The 20,068-nt window shown below is 44.7% G+C and overlaps 1 protein-coding gene across 1 annotated transcript in view; it reads left to right on the forward strand.

Moving 5' to 3' along the window:
* Positions 1-821: 821 nt before the first annotated feature.
* The window catches only part of smpd5 (sphingomyelin phosphodiesterase 5), a 51,738-nt gene continuing 32,491 nt past the window's right edge, over positions 822-20,068 (forward strand). Inside the window, exons 1-2 of the mRNA XM_080213745.1 lie at positions 822-934; positions 15,760-17,106. Coding sequence (XP_080069871.1) covers positions 15,958-17,106 — 1,149 coding nt within the window. The 5' untranslated portion in view covers positions 822-934; positions 15,760-15,957. The remainder of the gene's footprint in view (positions 935-15,759; positions 17,107-20,068) is intronic.

Here is a 20,068-nt window from a genome sequence, read left to right on the forward strand (position 1 = left end):
GCTCTGGTTTCCTCCTACAATCTGAAAGAAGTGCTGGTTGGGTACATTGGCCATGCTAAATTCTCCCTCAGTGTACCCGAACAGGTGCCAGAGTATGGCAACTAGGGGATTTTCATAGCAACTTCATTGCAGTGTTCATGTAAGCCAACTTGTGACATAAATAAATAAACTTTAAAGTACTGCAAACCCTTTCAATACTGCCAATGTGTTAGTGTGGCGGTTCTGTTGCTCAGCTAGCAAACCAGGAGATGTCTATTTAAATCTGAAACTTGAAAATGTAAAAGCTGCTTTGAGTGACATGGAAAAATTCATCCAACTCATCTGCCAATGTTCTTTAGGGAAGGAAATCTTCCGTCCTTACCTGGTCTGGTCTACATGTGAATACAGTCATTGCTCCATCAGTGGTGAATGGAGCATCATCAACAATAGACAACCTTGTTAGCAATACTCCCATCCTGAAGACAAATAAAACAATTCTGAATTTAGCACGGACAACCTAACCTTTGGAAATTATTTTAAATCTCAAACTTCTAAACTAAATGATGAAGATAATGATGTTAAATCGACATAGACGTGAACCTTTAGTGGATGAGCCCTTCCCCTCCCCCTCAATCCGCTTTCCACCTGAGCGCGCGCCAATTCCCAACCGCCACTCCACTCCTCACTTTCGAGTCCGCATTCACCTGCCCAGGGGGTGTGGTTACAAGTCCGCGTGCGCGCTGACGTCAGACGGGCCCCCGCAGGTGGGGAGCGGCTGAGTGCGCCTGCGCGGGAGGAGCAGGTGCCAGGTGGGGCGGTTGAAGCGGAATGAGCGGCGGGTTTTGCTCGGCTGCGTGGCGGGGGACAGAGGAGCCCGCCTTCCCTCCCTGCCCGCGCTTCACACACACCCAAACACTGACAGCATCCCGTCCCTGCGATGGAGAAGCGGTTGCAGGTGAGGTCTGTGCCCTCCCCCGCCCGGGCGCGGAGAGGGTTTGTCAGTCGGTCAGTCAGCCCCAGTGAGCTGTGTTCTGTGTGTCGCTCCTCTTTCCCTGTCCCTCGTTCTGATGGTGAGTGCTGGAAAAAAAAACTCCCCGTGCCTGGCAGCACCTATGGAGAGAGGGATAATTATAAACGCTTTAAAGCCTGTAGGACGCCTTGGAATTTTTTCTGCCGGACCTGCTGCAGCTTTCCATGGCTCTCTCACTGGCGATTAAAAGCGATCTGGGCAGGTACATGGATAAGGAAAATTTTGTGGGATCAGGACCAAACGGAGGCAAATAGGACTGATTTGCTTTACGAAACCCGGTTAGTATGGACAAGTTGGGTTGAAAAGCCTGTTCCCATGCTGTTATACCGCTTAGTCAAAGAAAAAGGGCCATGATGTGGAGATGCCAGTATTGGACTGGGGATGGGCACAGTTAAGAAATCTCACCACATCAGGTTAAAGTCCAACAGGTTTATTTAATGGCATGAGCTTTTGGAGCGCTGCTCTTAGGGTGTGATCACAAGCTGTGGAGAAGCTTCTAGCAATGGTAATTTGGGACAAAATCAGTGAGTTGGGCAGAGAAAATGTGAGTCAATTAAGGAAAGCCAGTCTGGATTTGTTATGGCAAATTGTGTTTGACTAACTAGGTGAATCCTTGTGTGCCAGGGCAGACTGCTAGCCTTGAGAGCATGTTGTTGCAGGAGGAGAAAGTGGGTTCCCGGACACGCGTCCTTTGTTTGAATAGAGGGGAGTACGGTAGGATGAGAGAAGAATTGGCGAATGTGGACTGGGGGAGCGCGTTGGAGGGAGGGTCTGTTGAGGAGCAGTGGAGGATCTTTAAGGAGATCTTTCTTGGTGCTCAGCGGAAATTTATTCCGATGGTCAAAAAGGATAGTAGGAGGAGAGGTAATAAGCCGTGGATAACGAAGGAGGTGAAGGAAAGTGTTAAACTAAAAGCGGAGGAATTTAGAGTAGCTAAGAGTAGTGGGCGAGAAGAGGATTGGGGGAGGTTTAAATGTCAACAAAGATTGACAAAGAAGTTGATGAAGGGTAGGAGAAACTATGAAGCTGGGCTAGCGCTTAATATAAAAAAGGATAGCAAGAGTTTTTATAAATATATAAAAAGGAAGAGGCTGGCTAGGGTGAATGTTGGTCCTTTAGAGGATGAGAAAGGGGACCTAGTGGTAGGGGATGGGGATATGGCTAAGGTATTGAATAACTTTTTTGTTTCTGTCTTCACGGAGGAGGACGTGAATACTTTGCCGGGTGTTAGCGATGGAAAGGTGGTAGGACTGGAGGGTCTTAATGACATTACTGTTACTAGAGAGGCGGTGCTCGACAGACCGGAGGGGCTGATTGTGGACAAGTCCCCAGGACCGGATGGAATGCATCCAAGGGTTCTGAAAGAAATGGCGGAGGTTATAGTGGATGCCTTGGTGGTTATTTTCCAGACGTCGCTGGATTCCGGGGAAGTGCTGGAAGATTGGAAAACTGCTAATGATACGTCGTTGTTTAAGAAGGGTGCCAGGCAAAAGGCGGGGAATTATAGGCTGGTTAGTTTAACGTCTGTGGTAGGTAAAATGTTAGAATCTGTCATTAAGGAGGAAATTGCGAGGCATCTTGAAGGGAATTGCTTGATAGAGCAGACGCAGCACGGTTTCATGAAAGGGAAGTCGTGTCTGACAAATTTACTGGAGTTCTATGAGGATGTGTCTAGGGCAGTGGATAGAGGAGAGCCGGTGGATGTGGTCTTTCTAGATTTTCAGAAGGCGTTTGACAAAGTACCTCACAAGAGGTTATTGCAGAAGGTCGAGGGACATGGAGTTGGGGGTAGGGTGTTAGCGTGAATAGAGGATTGGTTGTCAAATAGGAGGCAGAGAGTGGGGGTCAACGGGTGCTATTCGGATTGGCGGATGGTGACTAGTGGAGTGCCCCAGGGGTCGGTGCTGGGGCCTCAGCTTTTTACCATTTATATAGATGATCTGGAGGAGGGAACCAAGTGTAGGGTGTCGAAATTTGCTGATGACACCAAGATTGGGGGAACGGCAAATTGTGTGGAGGGTGTGGAGAGTCTGCAGAAGGATCTAGATAGGCTGGGCGAATGGGCCAGGAAATGGCAAATGGAATTTAATGTTGGCAAGTGTGAGGTGGTCCACTTTGGTAGGAAGAATGGTAGGAAGGACTATTACTTGCGTGGCGAAAAACTGCAGCAGGCGACGGTGCAGAGGGACCTCAGGGTCCTTGTGCATGAGTCGCAAAAACCCAGCTTGCAGGTGCAGCAGGTGGTCAGGAAGGCGAATGGGATGCTGGCCTTCATAGTGAGGGGGATTGAATATAAAAGTAGGGAGGTCTTGCTGCAGCTGTATAGGGCATTGGTGAGGCCGCAGCTGGAGTACTGTGTGCAGTTTTGGGCGCCGCACCTGCGCAAAGATATTTTGGCCTTGGAGGGAGTGCAGAGGAGGTTTACTAGGCTGATACCGGAGTTGAGGGGGTTGAGCTATGAGGAGAGGCTGAATAAACTGGGCTTGTACTCGTTAGAGTTTAGAAGAACGAGGGGAGATCTCATTGAGACGTATAAGATGATGAATGGGATGGATAGGATAGAGGTGGAGAGACTCTTCCCGCTCAGAAAAGACAGTAGGACTAGGGGGCACAGCCTCAAGATAAAAGGGGGGCGGTTTAGAACGGAGTTGAGGAGGAACTTCTTCACTCAAAGGGTGGTGAATCTCTGGAATTCTCTACCCGTTGAAGTGGTGGAGGCTGCCTCGCTAAATATTTTTAAGACGCGGGTTGATGGGCTCTTGATAAGAGAGGGGATTAAGGGTTATGGGGAGAGGGCGGGAATGTGGAGCTGAGCAGCGACAGATCAGCCATGATCTTATTGAATGGCGGGGCAGGCTCGAAGGGCCAGATGGCCTCCTCCTGCTCCTATTTCTTATGTTCTTATATTACAGATGTACTTCGTCTTCAGTTGCTTTCCCATCGCATCCTCAGTTCTGCTAATCTGACACTGCTTCCTCCAACTGTTGGTTCTGATTTGCACCTTTGGTGTGCACCAAGGTGTCACGTTGCTAAAAGCATCTGTCTCATTCACTATTGTCATCTGAGCAATTGTGTTCCTTTCATGGGCAGGTGTCTGTTGCGAGCATTTGCTCATCCCTTATTGCCGTTGAACTAAGTGCCTTATTTGGCTGTTTCAATGGGTAGTTGACCATGTTTCTAAGGTTCCAGTGTCATATGTAGGCCAGTCTGGGTAAGGATGGCCGATTTCCTTCCCTAAAGGGCATTAGTGAATCCGATGTTTTTAACAACAATTGATGATATGTTAGCAGTCACCATTACTAAGACTAGTTTTATTAGAAATTTTATTAAATTTGAATTTAAATTCCACCGAAAGAGAAAATGCTGGAAAATCTCAGGAATGGCGGCATCTAAAGAGAGAAAAGGGCTGACATTTTGAGTCCAGATGACCCTTTGTCATAATGGACATGTTCGGCTGAAAGGCCTGCTTCTATATCAGCTTTGACATAAGGTCATCGGGACTCAACATCAGTTCCTTTCTCTCCTGACACACACTGCTGGACTTACTGAGATTTTCCAGCATTTTCTCTTTCGGTTGCAGATTCCAGCATCTGCAGTAATTTGCTTTTATCTTAAATTCCACCAGCTGCTGCAGTGGGATTCAAACCTATATCCCAAGACCATTAGCTTGGGTCTGTGGATTATTAGTTCAGTTACATTAATACTGCAGTGCCATTGTCTTTAGCTTAATGGTTATACAAGATTGTTGGAGGACACTGATGATCATATCGAACCATGCCGCAGCCTCATCAAGTTCTACTCTCCGTCTTTCTAACATGCAAACTCTACGCAGCGACCTAAGCTGGGAATCGAACCTGGGTCCCTGGCATTGTGAGGCAGCAGTGCTAACCACTGTCACCATGCTAGTTCTATGTGCAGGGAATGGGGCAAAATGGTACTTTGTGAGTTGCTCATTTGGAGAATCTGGAGACAGGTTGCCAAATAGCTGCCTCCTGCAACCTAACAATTCTGTTTAACTTGCTTTAGTTTATTGATGAGGTAATAGCATTTGATAAAGTGCCACAAAATTGACTTGAGCAAAGGTAGAAATGGAATGGGCAGACAATTAGCTGAAATTTAATCAGAAAAGTATGAAGTGATTCATTTTGGTAGGAAGAATGCAGAGACAATATAAAGCATACAATGCTAAAGGAGGGTGTAGGAGCAGAGAGATGTGGGTGTATATGTGCGTAAATCTTTGCAAGTGGCAGGGCAGGTTGAGATAGGTTAATAAAATATGTGGCTTTATCAATAGTCCATAGAGTACAAAAGAAAGGAAATTCTGTGTAAAATACTCGTTCAGCCTCAAGTAGAGTCCTGCATCCAGCTCAAGTACCACACCCTAGGATGGTGTGAAGACGTTTGGGAGAATTCAGATAGGATTCCCAAGAATGGCTCCACAGATGAGAAACGGGACTCCTCTGGGAGAATGATAGAGGCATTCAAAATTGAGGGGGCTGGACAGAATAGATAGGGAGAAACTGTTCCCATTAATGGAAGGATTAAGAACCAGAGGGCACAGACTTAAGTGAATTGGCAAAACAAACAATGGTAGCAAAGAAAAGCTTTTCAATGCAGCACAGGCTGGGATCTAGAATGCACCACCTAAGAATGTGGTGGAAGCAAGGTCTCTTGAGGCTTTCACAAGGGAGTTAGCTCTGACCATTTAATGATCTATGGGGAAAAAGACAGTGAAACAGCACTAGGTGAATTGCTTCTTCAGAGGCAACATGATGGAAATGTGCTGTAACCATTTTGTGAATCATTGATTCTCCTATTGTCAGTTATGACTCATTGGGTAGGATGAGTCAGAAAGTGCCATCTCAGTACTTAATTTTTCTCCTACAGGATGCATTAGTAAATCAAGTGGCTATATTTTTAAATTTGGTCATAACCTTGTACTTCAGCTCCTGGACAAATTTTACATTTGCATTCTTCAACCTACTGAGTCTATAATAGGATGTGAGCCTTCCATTAAATTCATTGCAGTGTTACTGTAAGCCTTACTTGTGACTAATAAATAAACTTTAAAAAAATAAAAGCGTTCTGGGCAATAGTCCATTTAGGGACAGGATTAAGTGCTGATAAACTCATTTACCACGTAAACAGATTTTTAAATGGCTCTGATGTTTTAAAGTCACAAGATTTGGGTGAATGAGCGCAGGACAACATGTCATTACATCACTCCTTAAACCTCTCAACCATTAGTTTGATGGAATATGAAGAGGTATTTGGTATTTATAGAGTCATACAGCACAGAAAAGGCCCATCGAGTCTGCACTGACAACGACCACTAAAGGTCGCTAATCCCATTTCCTTGCACTTGTCCCATATCCTTGAATGTTATGACAAAGGAGATAGTCGTCGACTTTAGGAGGCATAGTGGACAGCATGCCGTGTCTGCATCAATGGTGATGAAGTGAAAATGGTTGAAAGCTTCACGTTTCTAAGTGTCCAGATCACCAACAACCTGTCCTGGTTCCTCCATGTTGATGCTGCAGTTTAAAAAAAAAAGCTCATCAAGAGGCCCGGGTTTGATTCCCAGCTTGGGTCACAGTGCATCGTTTGCACGTTCTACCTGCATCTGCATGAGCTTTCTCTGGATGCTCCGGTTTCCTCCTACAGTCCAAAAGACGTGTTGGTTGGGTACATTGGCCATGCTAAATTCTCCCTTGGTACCCGAGCATGCGCTGGGGTGTGGCAACTAGGAGATTTTCACAGTAACTTCATTGCAGTGTTAATGTAAACCTATTTGTGACAAATAAATAAGCTTTAACTTTAATAATGCCTTTACTTCCTCAGGAGGCTAAGGAGATTCAGCATGTCCGCTACAACTCTCACCAATATTTATAGATGCACTTCAGAAAGCATCTTTGCATCCTTTTTGGATGTATCACAGTTCATGACTCCTGTTCTGACCAAGAACCCAAGAAACCACAAAGGGTTGGAATGTTGCCCAATCCATCATGCAAATCAGCCTCTCGTTCATTGACTCTGATTACTTTTCCTGCTGCCTCGGAAAAGCAGCCAGCATAATCAAGAACCTCACGCACCTGGTACATACTCTCTTCCGTCGGGAAAAAGATACAAAAGCCTAAGGTCACATACCAACTGACTCAAGAATAGCTTCTTCCCTGGTGTCCTTAGACTTTTGAATGGACTTCCTTATATTAAACTGATGTTTCTCTACACCTTAGCTATGACTAATACTACATTCTGCACCCTGTCCGTTCTTTTCCCCTATATACTCTATCAGTGGTATGTTTTGTCTGTATAGTGCGCAAGAAACAATATTTTTCACTGTATACCAATATATGTGACAACAAATCAAAGATATTTCCAAGTGTTCATTCAAATATTATTTGAATGTTTCCAGCCTCCACTACCTTCCCAGGCAGTGCATTCCAGATTCCCACAATCTCCTGGTGAAAAATCTCTTCTGAATCTCCTGCCCTTGCCCTAAAACCATGCCCTTCGTGATTGACCCCTCAACCAAGGGGAACAACCCCTTCCTATTGACTCTGTCCATAATCTTATACACTTCAATTATGTCCCCCCTCAGCCCTTTCTGCTCAAGTCTTTAATTACTTGGCTCAGAGCATGGTCATCATGTACATCCTGTACATTTTTTTAATGTGCAGGAGGGAGTAATACCCAAGGGAATCAAGAGCACAGGAGTTGCAAAGCTGAGATCCAATTTGGGCTGCAGCGTAGATGGTTTTGCAGGAGTTTGAGTTCTGGCTAACAGGTTAGGGCTCCAATATGGGTGGCATAGCGGTTAGCACTGCTGCCTCTCAGCACCAAGGACCTGGGTTTGATTCCCGGCTTGGGTCACTGCCTGTACAGAGTCTGCATGTTCTCCTTGTGTCCGCATGGTTTTCTCCAGGTGCTGCAATTTCTTCCCACAATCCAAAAGACTGGCCATGCTAAATTCTCCCTCAGTGTACCGCAATAGTTGTCAGTGTGTGGCGACTAGGGGATTTTCACAATAACTTCATTGCAGTATTAATGTAAGCCTACTTATGACACTAATAAATAAACTTAAAACTAATTGGCCAAGATGTTGAAGGAGCAGGAAGATGGCTGAGTTGCACAGGAGTTATTGTGGGATTGTCTTCACTCATAGATGATTCTAGACATGGGTAAAGGGAGGGAAGATGGGTTAGGATTGTGTGAGATGTTCCAGCCACAGTTTTGTAATGGAAAATCAGTTACTGTCCAATTTATGCTCCTCATATGAGATGGCAGTTAGAACGGTGGTGCTGAGAAAAGATCTGAACTTTACAAACCAGCCAGTGGTTGAAGAGGTTTCAGAATTGCTGTTGGGAAGAGAGGGGAATACTTTTGGGATTCCTACTTCAGATTGCTACCCAAGTAATGGAGCTGCCATCAAACCTGCTGATGTTGGTTACTGATAATGAGTTAAAGAAAAAGATTTCATTTATGTAGGACTTTTTATGACCTCTGGCATTCCAAAGTGCTTTATCACAGAGGAAGTTCTCTTGAAATGTAGCTTTTTTTAATTCAGCTACATAAGAACATAAGAAATAGGAGCAGGAGTAGGCCTTCGAGCCTGCCCCGCCATTCAATAAGATCATGGCTGATCTGTCATGGCTCAGGTCCACTTTCCCGCCCTCTCCCCATAACCCTTAATCAAAAACGCATCAACCCGCATCTTAAAAATATTTAGCGAGGCAGCCTCCACCACTTCAACGGGCAGAAAATTCCAGAGATTCGCCACCCTTTGAGTGAAGAAGTTCCTCCTCAACTCCGTTCTAAACCGCACCCCCCCCCCCCCCCCCCCCCCCTTTATCTTGAGGCTGTGCCCCCTCGTCCTACTGTCCTTTCTGACCGGGAAGAGTCTCGCCACCTCTATCCTATCCATCCCATTCATCATCTTGTACATCTCAATGAGATCTCCCCTCATTCTTCTAAACTCTAACGAGTACAAGCCTAGTTTATTCAGCCTCTCCTCATAGCTCAACCCCCTCAACTCCGGCATCAGCCTAGTAAACCTCCTCCGCCCTCCCTCCAAGGCCAAAATATCCTTGCGTAAGTGCGGCGACCAAAACTGCACACAGTACTCCAGCTGCGGCCTCACCAGTGCCCTATACAGCTGCAGCAAGACCTCCCTACTTTTATATTCAATCCCCCTCACTATGAAGGCCAGCATCCCATTCGCCTTCCTGACCACCTGCTGCACCTGCAAGCTGGGTTTTTGCGACTCATGCACAAGGACCCCAAGGTCCCCCTGCACCGTCGCCTGCTGCAGTTTTTCGCCCCGTAAGTAATAGTCCTTCCTACCATTATTCCTACCAAAGTGGACCACCTTGCACTTGCCAACATTAAATTCCATTTGCCAGTTCCTGGCCCATTCGCCCAGCCTATCTAGATCCTTCTGCAGACTCTCCACACCCTCCGTGCAATTTGCCGTTCCACCAATCTTGGTGTCATCAGCAAATTTCGACACCATACACTCGGTTCCCTCCTCCAGATCATCTATATAAATGGTAAATAGCTGAGGCCCCAGCACCGACCCCTGGGGCACTCCACTAGTCACCAACCGCCAATCCAAATAGCACCCATTGACCCCCACTCTCTGCCTCCTATTTGACAGCCAATCCTCTAACCACGCTAACGCCCTACCCCCAACTCCATGCCCCCTTACCTTCTGCAATAACCTCTTGTGAAGTACCTTGTCAAACACGTTCTGAAAATCAAGAAAGACCACATCCACCGGCTCTCCTCTATCCACCGCCCTAGACACATCCTCATAGAACTCCAATAAATTTGTCAGACACGACTTCCCCTTAACGAAACTGTGCTGCGTATGCTCTATCAAGCAATTCCCCTCAAGATGCCTCGCTATTTCCTTCTTGATGATGGATTCTAACATTTTACCTACAACTGACATTAAACTAACCGGGCTATAATTCCCTGCCTTTTGCCTGCCACCCTTCTTAAACAACGGCGTAACATTAGCCGTTTTCCAATCTTCCGGCACTTCCCCAGAATCCAGCGACGTTTGGAAAATAACCACCAAGGCATCCACTATCACCTCCGCCATTTCTTTCAGAACCCTTGGATGCATTCCATCCGGTCCTGGGGACTTGTCCACAATCAGTCCCTCCAGTCTGTCGAGCACCACCTCTCTAGTAACAATAATGTAATTGAGACCCTCCAGTCCTACCATCTTTCCATCGCTAACACCCGGCAAATTATTCACGTCCTCCTCCGTGAAGACCGAAACAAAAAAGTTATTCAAGACCTCAGCCATTTCCCCATCCCCTACCACTAAGTCCCCCTTCTCATCCTCTAAGGGTCCAGCGTTCACCCTAGCCAGCCTCTTTTTATATATTTATAAAATCTCTTGCTATCCTTTTTTATATTAAGCGCTAGCCCAGCTTCATAGTTTCTCCTACCCTTCTTTATCAACTTCTTTGTCAATCTTTGTTGACATTTAAACCTCTCCCAATCCTCTTCTCGCCCACTACTCTTAGCTACTCTAAACGCCTCCGCTTTTAATTTAACACTTTGCTTTACCTCCTTCGTTATCCACGGCTTATTACCTCTCCTCCTACGGTCCTTTTTAACCATCGGAATAAATTTCTGCTGAGCACCAAGAAAGATCTCCTTAAAGATCCTCCACTGCTCCTCAGCAGACCTACCTTCCAACGCGCTCCCCCAGTCAACATTTGCCAATTCTTCTCTCATCCTTCCGTACTCCCCTCTGTTCAAACAAAGGATGCGTGTCCGGGAACCCACTTTCTCCTCCTCCATCTGCACCAGAAACTCCACCGTACAATGATCACTGTCCCCAAGAGGATCCTTCACCACAAGGTCCCTAACTCTACCCGCCTCATTACATAACACCAGATCCAAGATAGCTTGCTCCCTCGTCGGCTCCAACACACACTGTTCAAGGAAACTATCCCGGCAGCATTCCAAGAACTCCTCCTCGAGCCCACCGCGTCCAACATGGGTCAACCAATCAATATGTAGATTGAAATCCCCCCATAATTATCGCCGTTCCATTCCTGCACGCCACACTTATTTGCGCGTTAACAGCCCGCCCCACCTCCAGATCATTATTTGGGGCCTATAGACGACACCCACCAGCGTCTTCCTCCCTTTGCTGTTCCTAATCTCCACCCACAATTCCACTTTCTGCTCTTTGGTTCCTATATCATCCCTTGCTACCACCCTGATGCTATCCTTAATCAGCAGAGCTACGCCCCCCACCTTTTTCCTCCCGCCTATCCTTCCTAAACACTTGATACCCCTGGACATTCAGCTCCGAGTCCCTGTCACCTTGCAGCCACGTCTCTGTAATGGCCACCAGATCATAGCCATTTGTGCTGATCTGCGCCACCAGCTCATCCACTTTACTCCGAATGCTTCGTGCATTCAGATAAAGTGCCTTCATCCCAGCCTTCACCTGGACCCTGTTTGCCAGAACGCCACCAACCATACTCACGCCCCCTACTCCCTTTATTATTGGGACATCCTCAGCCTCTTCCCTTACCTGTACCCTCTCCTTAACTTTAGACCCCGTAGTCCTATTTACACAATTCGCCAGGACTCTGGTCCCAGCACGGTTCAGACCAACCCCATCCCACCCGAACAGGTCCCACCTACCCCAATACTGATGCCAATGCCCCATAAATTCAAACCCATTCCTCCCACACCAATCCCTGAGCCACCCATTCACTTCCTTAATCTTATCAACCTTACGCCCGTCTGCACTCGGTTCAGGCAGTAGTCCAGAGATAACCACCTTGTCGGTTCTACTTTTTAATTCCATTCCCAGCTTTTCATACTCCCTCCCCAGATCCTCAGTTTGAAAATAAGAACATAAGAAATAGGAGCAGGAGTAGGCCAACTAGCCCTTCGAGCCTGCCCCGCCATTCAATAAGATAATGGCTGATCTGTCATAGCTCAGTTCCACATTCCCGCCCTCTCCCCATAACCCTTAATCCCCTCTCTTATCAAAAACCCATCAACCCGCGTCTTAAAAATATTTAGCGAGGTAGCCTCCATCACTTTAATGGGCAGAGAATTCCAGAGATTCACCACCCTTTGAGTGAAGAAGTTCCTCCTCAACTCTGTTCTAAACCGCCCCCCCTTTATCTTGAGGCTGTGCCCCCTAGTCCTGCTATCCTTTCTGACCGGGAAGAGTCTCTCCACCTCTATCCTATCCATCCCATTCATCATCTTGTACGTCTCAATGAGATCTCCCCTCATTCTTCTAAACTCTAACGAGTACAAGCCTAGTTTATTCAGCCTCTCCTCATAGCTCAACCCCCTCAACTCCGGCATCAGCCTAGTAAACCTCCTCTGCACTCCCTCCAAGGCCAAAATATCCTTGCGTAAGTACGGTGCCCAAAACTGCACACAGTACTCCAGCTGCGGCCTCACCAATGCCCTGTACAGCTGCAGCAAGACCTCCCTACTTTTATATTCAATCCCCGTCGCTATGAAGGCCAGCGTCCCATTTGCCTTCCTGACCACCTGCTGCACCTGCAAGCTGGGTTTTTGCGACTCATGCACAAGGACCCCGAGGTCCCTCTGCACCGTCGCCTGCTGCAGTTTTTCTCCACGTAAGTAATAATCCTTCCTACCATTATTCCTACCAAAGTGGACCACCTCGCACTTGCCAGCATTAAATTCCATTTGCCATTTCCTGGCCCATTCGCCCAGCCTATCTAGATCCTTCTGTAGACTCTCCCCACCCTCTGCACAATTTGCCTTTCCACCAATTTTGGTGTCATCAGCAAATTTCGACACCCTACACTCGGTTCCCTCCTCCAGATCATCTATATAAATGGTAAATAGCTGAGGCCCCAGCACCGACCCCTGGGGCACTCTACTAGTCACCATCCGCCAATCCGAATAGCACCCATTGACCCCCACTCTGCGTCGTTGGCACCCACACGTACTACAACAGTGGTCACTCACAATGTCAGTATTTTTGTCAATCCCTAATTGTCCCTGAGAAGATAGTAAAGAGCCACCTTGGTGAGTCTCTGCAATCCATGTAATGTAGCTGCACCCAAAGTACTGTTTGGCCACAAAAAGAAAAGTACAGCCCAAGAACAGGCCCTTCGGCTCTCCCACACCCATTGTAATCATGATGCCCTTACTAAACATAAAGAAACCTGCCCTTATTCGGTTCATATCCCTCTATTCCCTCCCTCTTCATGTACCCACCCAGATGCCTCTTAAATATTGCTAATTACCTGCCCCCATCACCACCTCTGGCAACATGTTCCAAGGTCCCACCACACTCTGCGTGGAAACCCCACACCTTACATCTCCCATAAACTCCCCCCCCCCCCCCCCCCCCCCCACTTCATGCAGTTAACCAAGGTTTTACATAACTGCAAAATGATATCCCAAGTCTTGTACTCAAGATCCTGAAATTCTGTCTCTAACAGTAGCAAAATGTGGTATAGTTCCAGGATGGGATAATTTGTGACTTGGTGGAGAACTTGCCAGGCATGCCCATTTGATTTGATTTGAAGCCAAAGGAGAAAATGCTGGGAAATCTCAGCCGTTCTGGCAGTAGCTGTAAGGAGAGAAAAGAGCTGACGTCTCAAGTCCAGATGACCCTTTGTCGAAGCTTTGATTTCATGATTTGATTTGAATTTGATTTATTATTGTCTCATGTATTAACAGATTGTGAAAAGTATTGTTTTTTTGTGTGCTATACAGACAAAGCATACAGTTTATAGAGAAGAAAAGGAGAGAGTGCAGAATGTATTGTTACAGCCATAGCTAGGGTGTGGAATAAAGGTTTAGAAGCATAAAACAAAAGTAAAAGATAGAACTAGAAGGTTGGCTGGGCACAGCTTGCAAGAAGTCACCTCGCTCCGGTGCTATCTTGAGTCACTTGAAATTCAGTTGGCTGGATCTATTTTTGGGAAAATTCCTCAGGAAAAGTTTGAAGAGAATGAGGCTTAGGTGTTTAGTTCATTGAAGTTAATGGGGTTAATGGAATTCCAATGGCTGGATATTTGGAAATTAGGAAAACAAAAACTAAGGTACAAAAACATGGCTTGAATGATGTAAAGATATAGTCAAATTCTGTCAAAAGTGTCACATGTCAGGTGATAGGAAATCATCAAGCAGTAATTAAACCTTTTTTTTTTAGTTTTTGAAGATTGCCTGCACCCTTAATTCCAATTCTAACATTTGAGGATCTTTTAACAAGGTACTGACTGTGTAGAATCCCTCCCTGAGATTAAGACTGGAAATTTGGACAGTATTTGTCAGTATTCTTCTCCTTAGTGAAAGACAGTTTTGCCTTGGAGTAATGTGTTGCAAAGTTGGGTAGGTAATTGTAGATTGGGAGGTAGGAAGTTAGAATTTGGTATTTGTAAAATGCTAGGGGGGGAAAGCTTTGCTTGATCCCATGAAAGTTGCTGCTTTTTCTATGCTTGGAGATTTAAAAATTGCAAGTACATAGAGAGCCCAAACTGAAACATCTATATCGAAATACCAAGACAAGAGGCTTTTGAATTTTTTGAACTTAGTCAATCAATTTGAATCAGACACTTAGATACCAAAAACCTATTAAATTTAAATCTGATGGTTTTGACAGCCTAAGACCTATTGTGGGAAATATTGATATGTCATCATGGGTATAAAAGAAGGGGGCAGTGGGACAGAGTAGAGCAGCTGCCACCTGCCAGAGCTAACAGTTCTCAACTTTCAAGAGAAAGATGAAGCTATGAGAGCCAGCGATTCTATGTCTTAGAGAAGCACCATCTAGATAGCAAAAGTACCAAAGAAGAAAGAAATTCCAGACAGAAGAATTAACAGAAGGCCCAGGATATTCCAGAAGAGACAAAACCTGGTTGTAATTTAGAGGTAACTCAATTCAATTTTGTTAATGAGTGGGAATCATATTTATTGAACAGCATACCTGTAGAATCTTGTTTTATTTGGGAATAATTAATAGTTAGAAAGGATCTATTCAGTTTGTTAATAGTTTAGTTAATTTGTTCACCGTTGGATAAGTAAATTGTTACGGGTTGATTTTACTGTGTGTGTCAGGGATTTAATTTTATTTAACCAGTAGAAGTCGCTGGAGAGCAGGTCACATCACTTCACACAGTTTTTACAGACTATAAGGTGAGGTACTCCTCTTTGGGTATCTTGGTGTTAGTTCTCAGAGGAGAAATCAACTTCTGTTTTACCATTATGTTAATGTTACTGGATTTTTATTGTTAAGCATCTACAAGGGTGTGTTGCCTGGGTGATGTTTGCTTGTGGGTTGGGCCAACCAGGGAGTCTTTCTGTATGCTGCCCTTGGTCTTCTGGGTGGCAAAAGTCATAATTTTTGAAAGTACTGTTGAAGAAGCCTTAATGAGTTGGTATATTACATCTAGTGGATTGTACACCTGTAATGCAGCAAGTGCAACAGCCAGTTTGCATACAGCGAGGTCCCAGAATCAGTGGGATAAATGTCCAGATATTTTGTGTGAATATTGACTGGATGCTGGAGTGAGTGTCCTTGTTTTCCTTCACATAGTGCCACAGGATATTTTACTTCCACCTGATAAAGCAGGGCTTAATGTCCCAGTTGTTTCACCTGAAATACAGCACATTTGCCAATACAAAACTTCCTCAGTATTGTATCAAGGTTCACCATTATCCTTCCATTTCAAAAACAGATACCAAAACTGATAATGTTTGTTTCATTTCAGGTCACAGGGCAAAGAGGAAGCACGTTCTACATCAACAATTCTGATGTGAGGTTTCACGGAATATAACAGAATGCAACATAATATAAATGATGTATATAATATCAGGATAAATGACTGACACCAGCCGACCAAAATTATTGTGCAAACCTCTAGCATAATCACTATCTGGGAAGATTAAATTTTGACTTTTTTATAAAAATGGTTCTACGTGAATCTCCTTTCCCCAATACCTGTATCCATGGTTTACACACTGCAGCCTGGAGCTTGATCTTCCCCTGTTTCTGGTCTCTGGATCACATGGTAGCTTCTTTTAAGCCAACGACTTATGAGCAGCAACAAAAACAAGAGCAAGAGTGCTACCTTTGGCCACTGAAAGTTTTCTTCAGATTCCTTTTGTGCCTGATTCTGTTAGCAGTCTCTATTCCATTGGCGTTAATTGGATTCATCGTCTGGGCACCTTTACAAGCGGTGAGAAGGCCCTTTAGTTACGCCCGTGAGAAAAACCCAAAGATAGACATCCAAAAGGACTGGACTGGATGCGGCGAGGCTAAAGGGTTTAGCTTTGTGGAGGCAAACTTGTGCTTGTTGCCCAATTGCTTGGCTCGCTTTAACAACCTGTCCCAAACCCAAAGGAGAGCTGCTCTAATTGCTGCGTATATCTGTGACTCTGTTAATCGACCAAGGATTAAAGTTTGCGTGGATTCTCCGACAAGTGTGACTGCCAGCTTTCAGAGCAGAAATAGCCCCTTGGCCACCGTCAAACAAGAATACAACTCTTTTAATATGACCAAACCGCTTGGACCTGGAGGGTCAGTTCTGGCAGTGAACAACCTACACTACATTGATAGTTCAGAAGAAAGCAGCGAAGTCGAGAATATGCATGAAATATTACAAACTAACATGGATCCTTCGGATGTTACACTTGTTGAAGAAGGCAACCCAATAAGTGGCATGGATGAGATGCCAACTGACCAGCCCAGCGGACAGCAAGCTCTGTCACCCATCTCTCTGAAGATCCAAGGTAGACCTCGGAAAAAGCAAAAGAGGAAAGATGATCTGCTAGCAGAAATATCTCCGCTCTTTCCTGCCGATGTGGCCTTCGTCTGCCTCCTGGAAGTGTTTGAGAAACGGACGGCAACCAAACTAAAGCAGATCCTTCAACCAGCTTTTGGACATATCCTTTATGATGTTGGTGTGTACGGCTTCCATGGCTGTTGTGAATTTAAATTCCTCAACAGTGGTATCTTTCTTGCTAGCCGATATCCCATTTTAGATGCCAAGTTCTTCTGTTTCCCCAGGACCCGAGGGGAAGATTCCTTGGCTGCCAAGGGTCTTCTATGTGCTAAGGTAAAGAAGTGTTTATTTCCCAGATGGGATTTTCGTTTGCATGTTGGCCGCAATGTGCGTAACGATCAGAGGTCAGCTGTGGTTCAGTGAGTAACACGCTCTCCTCTGAGAAAGCTGTGGGTTCATATATTCCCTAGAGAGTTGAGCACAAAATCTAGGCTAACCCCTTCAGTGGAGTGCTATACTGTTGAATTCTATACAGCATACACATGTCCCTATGCTGATATGGTGGCTAAGGAGACATGTGGAATCTTTTTGTTTATTTCTTGAGGCATAGAATATAAGAGCAGGGAGGTTATACTGGAACTGAATAAAACATTAGTTAGGCCACAACTTGAATACTGTGTGCAGTTCTGGTTACTCATTACAAAAAGGATACCATTGTATTAGCAAGGGTAGAGAAGAGATTTACAAGGATGTAGCCAGGCCTGAAAAATTGTAGCCAAGCAAAAAGATTGGATAGGCTGGGGTTGTTCCCCAGGAGGCTGGAGAGAGATTTGATTGCGACATACAAAATTGAGGGGCTTATTTACTGAGAGATCAGTGGGGCACAGAGTAAAGTGGTAGAAAGATTAGTCTTTCATCCAAAGGACTGTAGGGCTCTAGAACTCATTGCCTGAAAGGGTAGTAGATACAGAAGCCCTCGACTCTTTTAAAAGGTATCAAGTGCTGTTATCTGCAAGACTACAGACCAAATGCTGGAAAGAACGATTAGGCTAGGTGGCTCTTTCAGTTATATTGGACACAATGGGCTGAATGGCCTTTTTCTCTGCTATAAAGTTTCTATGATTCTGTCCCAATATTCAGCTTGTGCTGTGACTGGTTTGTTGCTCTGGTTGGATGCTAGGACACCAGGTCTTAAAAGAATTCTCATCTTGTCCTTTTGCTGCTTGAACAAGCTTTATATGACCTTTTTAATCTGATCTGCAGAATGAATGAAGCCACTGGGATAAAAGGGCCAGTAACAGCTTGAATATGGAATTGGCTAATGGATGGAAAAAGAGTTGTGGTGAACAGCTGTTTTTCAGACTGAACAGATATAAACAGAGGGGGTGGGGGGGTAAGACACTACTGTTTATGATGTGCATTAATGACTTGGACTTTGAAGGGTGCAGGGCACAGCACAGTTTAAAAATTTGCAAATTACATGGTAACTTATAGATGTAGCAAGCAGTGAAGAATGCAGGAATAGATTTCAAGAGGATGTAGATATGCTGGAATGAGTAAACGTGGTAGAGAAATTCAAACAAAAATGAGGCGTTGCATTTTGGTAGGCTGAATGAGACAAGACCGCACAAGCAAAATGAAAGTGTCTGGGCAATTTAACAAAAGCCACTAATAAACCATATAGGTTTCAGGGCTTTACAAAGCGAGGTGTTGAATGTAAAGCTAGTTGAAGGCTTTGGAGAGATTACAGAAAAGATTACTGAAGTGATCCCAGATATGAGGGATTACAGTGAAGTCGATATTCTGGAGAATTTGGAGTTCTATTTAGGAAAGATTTGATAAGAGTTGTTATGTTTAGAGAAAGATCAGCGTCCACTTACTGGAGGCCCATCCAAGAGGGCATAGGTCTAAAGTGATTGCAATAACCGGAGATTACATAAAAATATGAGAATTAAGAGCAGGAGTAGGCTATATGACCACAGCTCGGCCGTTCAGTAACTTAATTTTAACTTCCTCCTCTTTCCCTTTTGATCCCCATAGCCTCAATTTGTTTTTTTAGATTTCTAAAATTTATCTCAGCCTTGAATACACTCAATAACTAAACATCTACACCTGCTAAGTTATAGAATTCCAAGGATGGAGAGAAATCTTTTTATGAAATTAGTAGTTATGATTCAGAATATGCGTTCTGATCAGGTGGTGGATATAGATTAAAAAGTAGCTTCCAGAATAAATTGAAAACATTTGAAGGAGGAAAGAACTAAAGATGTATGAAGCAGTCCTAACTGCTTTGTACCTCTGAAGAACCAATGCAAACTCAATATCCTCCTTTTGTGCTTTAAATTCTATCAAATTGAGTCATGTCTCAAAACCTTGCATGTGATCCCAAACTGGCAGGTGTAGTTAATATAAAGATCAGTAACAAAATGCAGGGAGACGTAAACAGGCTAGCAGAGTGGGATGATAAAATTCAATACAGAAGTGTGAGGTGATTCAGTTGGGTAGGAGGAATAATGAGGCTACTTAATCTTTAGAAGTTGATAGATTTAATTATTGGTGGATTTGGAGAGTGGGAGCAGCAAAACAGCTGCAACATCTTGACAATCAACATCGCACCAGAGACAAAATAAGCCATGGCAACAAAAGTGGTGCTTGACTTGTAATTGCTGAATTAATTTTGTTGTTGTGCCCTTCGAATTAATTCACACAGAACACCAATTCCCCAGCAATGCTGGATATCCATTAATCATGGGAATAAATCTGACTGGGAAAAATTAATTGCTTTCCTGCCCAGTGGGGAGTGAATGTTCAGACAGAAGCCTTCCTGCCCCTTGCTCATTTTCGTGAACCCTGATTCTTGTTTATCTCCACTTGTCTGGGTGAGTGCAGCTCCAACAACACTCGAAGGACAAAGCAGCCCACTTGATTGGCACCCCATCAACAAGCATTCACTTTCTTCACCACTGACACACAGTGCCAGCCATGTGTATTATCTACAAGATGCACTGCAGGAAGTTAAGGTCCTTTAAGCAGCACCTTCCAAACCCATGACCCATGACAGGGACACAGGTTCAATTCCAGGCATTTATTGCCCAAGGACAGTTGAGAGTCAGCCACATTGCTGTGGCTCTGAAATCACATGAAAGCCAGTAGATTTCCTTCTCTAAAGAACATTAGCGAACCAAGTAGGTTTTCTGACAATCGGCAATGGTCTCAAGGCCAGCAGTAGATTCTTAATTCCACATGTTTTTATTGAATTCAAATTCTACCATCTCCTTGGCAGGATTCAAATTCA

Source organism: Carcharhinus amblyrhynchos, chromosome 2, assembly GCF_965287045.1.
Source record: "Carcharhinus amblyrhynchos chromosome 2, sCarAmb.v2.hapA, whole genome shotgun sequence".
Classification (NCBI taxonomy): domain Eukaryota; kingdom Metazoa; phylum Chordata; class Chondrichthyes; order Carcharhiniformes; family Carcharhinidae; genus Carcharhinus; species Carcharhinus amblyrhynchos.